The 7,815-nt window shown below is 34.2% G+C and overlaps 2 protein-coding genes across 4 annotated transcripts in view; both read right to left on the reverse strand.

Annotated features, from left to right (window-relative positions):
- LOC117120700 overlaps positions 1-3,033 on the reverse strand; it is a 35,512-nt gene extending 32,479 nt beyond the window's left edge. Inside the window, exons 1-3 of one of the 3 annotated variants that reach the window (XM_033265739.1) lie at positions 2,800-3,033; positions 2,089-2,299; positions 1,298-1,463 (exon numbers count right to left, since the gene is read on the reverse strand). In XM_033265739.1, the coding sequence (XP_033121630.1) occupies positions 1,298-1,463; positions 2,089-2,299; positions 2,800-2,989 (567 nt within the window). In that variant the 5' untranslated portion in view covers positions 2,990-3,033. Of the gene's footprint in view, positions 1-1,297; positions 1,464-2,088; positions 2,300-2,505; positions 2,643-2,799 lie in introns of those variants that run through there. The other 2 variants (XM_033265738.1, XM_033265740.1) reach the window with 2 other exon arrangements.
- A 940-nt stretch (positions 3,034-3,973) lies between these two features.
- On the reverse strand, positions 3,974-5,175 carry LOC117120716 (solute carrier organic anion transporter family member 2A1-like). The gene is made up of 2 exons (XM_033265771.1): positions 4,914-5,175; positions 3,974-4,801 (listed from the first exon to the last, which is right to left on the reverse strand). Exon 2 carries the CDS (start codon positions 4,766-4,768, stop codon positions 3,974-3,976), a length of 795 nt encoding a protein of 264 aa, XP_033121662.1. The 5' UTR covers positions 4,769-4,801; positions 4,914-5,175.
- Positions 5,176-7,815: the final 2,640 nt, after the last annotated feature.

A 7,815-nucleotide genomic window follows, 5' to 3' on the forward strand; every position in this document is an offset into this window, starting at 1 on the left:
ACTAACACGCGCGTGGGTAAATCGTCACGTACGCTGACGGTTTATGGTCTGGTTGCTATATGGTTTTTGTGACGTTCAGCGTGTAGGGACGCACGTGCGCCTAGAATGTCGATGCCAGAGTTATTATAACCCTTGATGTTCCGAGATTTGCGTCCTTCTGTTTAATTGCCTTGGCATAGCCAATCATTTACAAATTAAAATACAACGCAATTAATCTAATTCTAATTAAAAGTAAAACTTGTTTATGACCTTGACCTTGAAATCATGTACGCGCACAAGAAAAGAAAATCTCGCTTTTGTTGCTTTGGCATTTACGTACGACGTAACGTGCGCAGTAAGTCACCGAGTTGGAAAATTATAATACAAATCATTTGTAAAACTTGTATATGACCTTGACCTTGTAGTATTAGCAATATGCAACATTCTAAAATATGTTTATTTATCCATTAAAAGTTATAACATAGTTTAATTTTTTTTAAAGTTATTTTAAAGTGCGACAGACTTTATTACAAAGTGCGACAGCTTTGCGTATTACAAAGTGTGACAGGTAGCTATTACAAAGTGCGACAGCTTGATTATTACAAAGTGCGACAACAGTTAATACAAAGTGCGACAGGTTATCAATATTATGAAGTGTGACAGATTTGTTACAAAGTGCGACAGGTATTACGAAGTGCGACGATTATTACAAAGTGCGACAGTACATCGCATATTGTGGATACCACTATGCACTTAACATAAACGTGAAAATAAAAAGGACGAAGAAAGTAATATTAATTATAACCCTATACTACAGACATGCTACAGTAATCCTACCCATTAATCTAAGTATTCAACATTATAATCATTAGATAAATACATTTTCAATAAAGTAAAGACAAACATGGAAACCTCTGGGTCATATGTACTAACGATTTTACGGGAAAACAGCTTGGTTTGAAAGTAAGCATAGGCCTACACCGACTTTGTCTCTATGGTTTGTTCTGTTTACTGTGGATCGTCAAAAAAGTGTTTAAACTTCATTTTACAATGATAATAAAAAACTAATTGTACCAAGAACAGTGTTCATAAAAATACGAAAAATGCGGAAAATAGTTACCGGTACTAAACGTTACAGTAAAAAAAAGCTAGGGGTTCAGAAAATTTCTGTATTTATTATTGCTTTGTACTTAAAACAATGATAATTAATTTAAGTAATACGTCGAGATCTTGGCAATGAATAAGTAATCATAGTACATAGTTTTGTTACGAAAAAATTTACCCCTTCCCACCCCACCCAATGAATGTTATTGATTACCGTATCGTTTTTTGGAATATCCTTCATTTCTTCATTCCAAACATCAATGCATCCGGCATGACAGGCACTCGTATACGTTATTCCGTCCGAGCCACACACAGGATTATAAACATTCTCTGAACATGCGCAGTTTGAATTACAGGTGTTGTTAACATTTGGTAAAGTGCTGCAAAAGAATACAAAACTTAACAAAATAATTTGAAGCCGTTTCAAGACAATGATTTTTTTTTTTCGTTTCCTCATTCATTTATTTCTGTCATTACGCAATTAATTCATTAAATCATTAATTCATTAAATCTTTAATTCATTTGATCGTTTGTTTGTTCGTTCTATCGTCCATCAGTCCTTCCGTTCTAGGCTTTACGTCAAATATTTAAAGATATTACTTACTTTCACATAATCTAAATTTGTGTTGCATGTGGTCAGTGGCGTACTAGGATTCTTGCGATGGGGGGGGGGGATAATGTGGGAGCGGATTGATGATAAATTGAGGGGCGCTAGCTGACAAAACAATGCCAGCTTTAACTAATAATGCTTTAGCTTTAATTTTAACTTGAGCGTATGTTTTGCCTCGAAAATTTCTAATAGGGGAGGGCTGGGTGGTCACCTTTCTTGGGGAAGTGTGGGGGATACTACTGTGTTTTTCTTAATTTGTTTAATGGCTGGATGCACGGCTACTAAATTATTTACCTACATTACCGGCCATTTAACCTAATGATTTTATACCCAACGTTGATGCTAATGTTATGTTTTTTCTAACTCTAAATAACATTTTCCAAGCGTGCACTTACCCTTGTTTGTAAGTAGTATTGTAAAATGTAGTAACACCAGCAATAGCAGGATTTTGACATCCGATGAACAGCAAAGGGGTGGCAAAAAGAAGTGCACTTGTAGACAATATTGCAAGCATTTTACAAAGCCCAACTTGAGTTAACTTTAACTTTTTGACAAAAAAACTACTGGCAATATTAGCGCACACAGTACCCGGTAAGTTTATCACACCTATAAACAATAGAGAAAGCCAACAATTACTGTGGTTGATTAATACCACAAAATGTAAACTTCCTTTCGTTTAGCCTAAAAGTTAAAACTCATATAGGCCTAGAAAGCCCAAACGTTTAAAACGAATTGAAACCTAAAAATATATGACTGTAAACATACTAAACCTAAACATTTTTACACCTAAAAATAAAGTTTAAAATTCAAACCTATAGTAAAACCATAAGCCATAATACATTTTCTAGCTCGCTCGTATACAGTAAAGAATAGATATAGATCTCCCTCTGACCTCTCCAATTAGCCTACAGACCACCTCCAATTATAAAGAATATTTTTCTGGTCCCAAATTTACAAATGCACGTGGTCGCGGTAGAGACGCGTAGACCTACATTAGAGATACAATTTTCATACAAAATTACAATTATTTAATTGATTTACTTGGAATTTGAATCATGTTTGTGTCCAATGGAAATCGGTTTTAAGAAATATTAACTCTGACTTACCAAGTATAATAGAGGCGGTAGCTGCCGATACAGCGAATTGTTTCTCGATATACTTGGCAATGAAGAACGAAAATCCACCATAGATAGCTATGTCACAGGCGAATGTGAGTTTTAAAAGCACAATTGTCGGGTTGGTAACAATCCTCTTCATTGCCTTCATAAGATCTGGTAGAAATACAAATTCGCACATAATAAATAACTACCGGTACTACTACTATTACTACTACTACTACTATACTACTACTAGCCTACTACTACTACTACAAATAATAATAATAATAATAATTATTATTATTATTATTATTATTATTATTGTTATTATTATTATAAAAATAATAATAATAATAATAAAAATTGAAATTATTATTATTATAAAAATTGAAATTTTACATTTTACAACGGAATTCGATTATCAAAGAAGCAAATAAAAAGTTGCAACAAGTACGATACTATTTTTTTATATTGTTACATATGCTCATAATGTTCGATTACTCTTTTAGGAGCCGAATTCGCATTTTGAAACTGTATTTAATACAAACATAATTGCAAACATAAAACTGTTTAATCAAAACTTCAAGTTCGAATCCCCCCACCCCCGAAACACTTTATTTATAAAACTGAAAAAGGGAACTTTTCGTTGAGAAGCTATGCTTCTACGATCACAACATCGTATATTCCTATTGGGAACCGTTATTTTTATTATTCATCTATTTTTGTAATGGTCACGCCTTTGGTATCTCGCCTTTTCCATAGGATGCAAAACTCCTAGAGTCAGAGATAAACAAAAACAATAAAGCCAATAAAGATGGTTGTTTTACACTGTGCTTATGTTGCTACGCAACAAACCATTTAAAAAATATATAAATTTCAGTGTAAGAAACACGAAAGAATATATAAATAGAAGTTGTTTTTTTTTTTTAAATTATTTATATGCCTAAATATAAAAGACACGGAAACATAATTACCTTTAATGTGGGTGTGTGTGTGGGGGTGTGTGTGTGTGTGTGACATCGTTACACCTGGTTAACATCATATTTCTCGTTGTTCCACGGAAAAGTGTCCCTCTAACAGGGTTGTCCCTGAATAGGTGTCATCTAAAGAAGGGGTTCTATTTTATCTAACGCTCTGCTTTCAATTTTTTTTTCATGTATTTTTTGTGTCTAACCTAGTCTTGTTAATTGATGTATGTTTCTAATAGGACTGCATTTTCCCGAAAAGATTTGATAAACCTTTGATTACAATGTGACTTACCAATGTAAATCGACGTGGTAGTCGAATCCACTGTTGAGTCATCCAAGTATGTAATGATCAACGGAAACAATGGTGCCGACCCGATACCAATCAGGATTTGGCCCATTACTAACCACGCTACTCCTAACGGTTGCCCTTCTTTCGAATTCCCAGATACACACCTATCCTGGAGCACGTCACCAAATGAACACAAGTCATTGTCGATATCGATGTAACTAGTACCGTCGCTGTCATTTTGCAGTACTAAGTGGTTATTGAGTATAGTAGGCTCTGAAGTAAAATGTGGTATAGAAAAAAGAAAGTGGCCGATCCCAATTATTATACCACTAACACAAATTATCCTGGGACGGTGATATTTCGAGCCGTAATAGGTTGCAAAGATAATGAGGGAAAGAGTTACTATATCGTTTATGGTCGCAATAAAACCAGATTGAGAACTCGAAAGCTGGAATTGCTTTTCAATAGTACTTATACATCCACCTAGGTAAGTCGAAGCTCCTATAAGTACGGTGTATAAAGGCATTATGAGAGTTAGAAATGCCACTGGAGTACTAAAACGATTACATCTGTTGTGGATCAAACAATTCGTGTCATCGTCATCATCATCATAGTAATTCAGCGGTCTTGAGTATGGACGTGTGGTGTGACCACTCGTCTGGTGTTTTCCTTGTCGTTCTTCATCACCGTCGACATTAGGCAGAGAGTCGTATTTGTGCATGTTCAATCGTGGTAAAGATGGTGTCTTCTTTGTCTGTAATGACGGTAGTTATGGTGAGATCAACAATAATTATTTTAAAATAAGAACAATGTATGGGCGTGAACAAATATTGTTAACTAGAGCAGTCACTCCATAAAGTGCATACCTTCGCCCTGTGCCTGAATACAGTACTAAAAATACGCAGGCTGCAGCATACGTCGCCCGACGTATTCAGGTATAATATTTTCTTGAGTGCTTCCTGAATACGAGGGGTGATTCTATTATTTTCTTTTATGCTGGAGGTGAAAAAAAATCGAATTTCAGTGAAGTTAACCTTGTCCTTTGACCTTTCTTTCGAAAACTGAATGGTCGTGTCTTTTTCTATTATGATGTACCATTCCACTGTTATGAGGATCCATTCATGAGACTTTGCGTAATCTTACTAACAGACAGACAGAAAGACAGACAGTTCAACAGCCGTGAATATAAGGTGGAGGTAATGAAAACAATAAATAAGATTAGATATTGAATGTAAATAATAGCACCACTGCTTTTTTTCAAGAGTAGGTCTACAACCTCTGAATTTGCCTAATAATCGATTGCATAGTACAGTACTATATTTCTAATTTTATTTTCTTCTCAAGGGAAAGCTATTGTATTACGTCAATAAATGACCTGCTTTATAATATTTACAGTAGCACTTGCATTTTTTTCTGAACAATAAAATTACTGAAATATGGAGGTACTGTGGTCGTATAATGGCCTCGTGTTAAAAAATGCACGACTATACATTGTTCAATGTTTAATGTCCATTGATTAAATTAACATTATTCATTAACGTAGTGATTGAAAATGTTTTTTGGTGGACTACCTTTCAACCGTATTCGACTATATTTCAGTAAGTATTTTAAAGGTCCCCTGTTTACGTGGTGTGTCCATACAAGTGTGGCAAATGCCACATTTGATGTGTGTCCATACAAGCCAGGTACACACACAATACTGACTTATCTGCTGTACGATGTTAAAAATGTAGACTTAGGAAATGCATTTGATAAGTAACTAAATTGTAAGGTTGTTTACAATATTTATCGCTTACCTTTTGACGATTTTGACTCAGTGCGCTCTTCTGTTGGATAAGTTGGAATGGCTTTCCCCAAAGAACTTAAATAGCAGAAGAATGAGATGTTCCGCGTAGGTATTTGCATTAAAATTGATGGAATATCCGCCCTCCCGCGAATGGAGTAAAATTTGAACATTTTACTAAGTGGAGAAACTACAGGAAACAAACGAACCAGAGCGGCGCCTTTATTATTACTATATAGCGCCTCTGCGCGGACGGAGTAAAATTGTTCTCCGTGTACCCACAATGCCTTCGAACGGATGTTCCACTATATTGGGAAGCTGCTCTATCTTCTGCTATTTATTATCTTTGCTCTCCCGTGAACAATGCATGATAAATTTATCTTAAGTCAACAAGTATTCGTTGATATGTTTGAAATGTTTTATATTTATGTTTGCATAAGTTTCGTGGTTGCAACCAGGGGTGGACTGGATTTTATATAAATACCAGTCTCTAAGATGGGGCTTAATTTGACAGAAAAGGTTTAGTATTTTTCCAGGTAACAAATGTGTAACAATTTTAAACCAACCATTACCGCATATCATCTATTGACTGCTACTGGATAATAATAATAATAATAATAATAATAATAATAATAATAATAATAATAATAATAATAATAATAATAATAATAATAATAATAATAATAATAATGATAATGATAATGATACAGTGCAACAGTATGTTATTATTCCATTCATAATGCATCAACATTTATTAACATTTATCAAGATTAAAAAAAGGTAAATTTATAGAATTTTTTAAATTTGTAAATTTATAGAACGGTAGTCGGTAGGCTAATTATTAATGCATTAAAATTCCTTTTTGTCTACTCCTTGTTGCCTTACTTTCTATTCCAGTGGCAGTGTCCGGGGGTCACATGAGAGACCACACTGGAAAGATTTAAAAGGCCTATAATTAATCAATGAGGCCTAGAGAATTTCATAATGTGCATGTTATAATAATATTTATTTGGCAATCATCAAGTACAATTTAAGCCCGGAGTGAGAATAGGCAAAAGCCCAAACAGATACTGCACTCACTCCACCTTATACAAAAATGAACTGAACACCAATCAAGTTTTGTAATTATACAAATACAAAAATATAAAAAGCACTAAACAAAAAATTACAAACAAAATACAATAAAGTACAACAAATATAATGAAATATAGTACTTAATTAGAGCAGATTTAAAAGATGAGATTGATGAAGAATTTGGAATTACAGGTGGTATTTGTTCCCATAGCCTAGGGAAGGATACAAACACAGAATTTAGAAATGTATTGCTTTTCACTTTCCAATGTAAAAGTCTTCCCTCACATCTTTCACTAATTTTGATATATTCATTAAATGTAGGAGGACAAAAACCATTCAAAACCTTAAATCCTAATGCAAGTTTATGTAGCTTAAATAAATCATCAATACTCAGAATGTTAAGAGTTTTCAACCTATAGCAATAAGATGTCTCCCATGAATTTTCTTTCCTAAACATTATAATTCTTGTTGCCTTTCTCGGTATGCTTTCAATTCTATTTATATGGGATTCTATTTATATGGGATGTTACATCATGGACTATTTTTGCTGCGAAGCAGCCAATTCATATTCTTGACAGCAATTTGACCTCTGAAAGGTCATTGTTTGTCAAAAAAACAATCGCCTAAGACAACTGAAAAGCGGAGTTTCCTTCTTTCGTTCTGCCGGATAAAGTCAATTACTTTAGGCGACGTTTGTAGACTAACCTACTCGTACCAACGTCGGCATGTCGCGACGCTGGAGTACTATTCAGCGTTTTTACTATATTTCTAGGCTTCCTATTTCTACGTTTAATCGGCTCATGTCTCAGCCACGATATTTTGAGGCCAATATTATTTACGAACCCAGTTAAACTTATTTACTAGCCTATTTCAACGTGCTAATTATTAAATTTAGGCGACGCTTGTTGTAG

Source organism: Anneissia japonica, unplaced genomic scaffold (assembly GCF_011630105.1).
Source record: "Anneissia japonica isolate Jap-2015-1 unplaced genomic scaffold, ASM1163010v1 scaffold287790_len634930_cov199, whole genome shotgun sequence".
In the NCBI taxonomy this organism is placed as follows: domain Eukaryota; kingdom Metazoa; phylum Echinodermata; class Crinoidea; order Comatulida; family Comatulidae; genus Anneissia; species Anneissia japonica.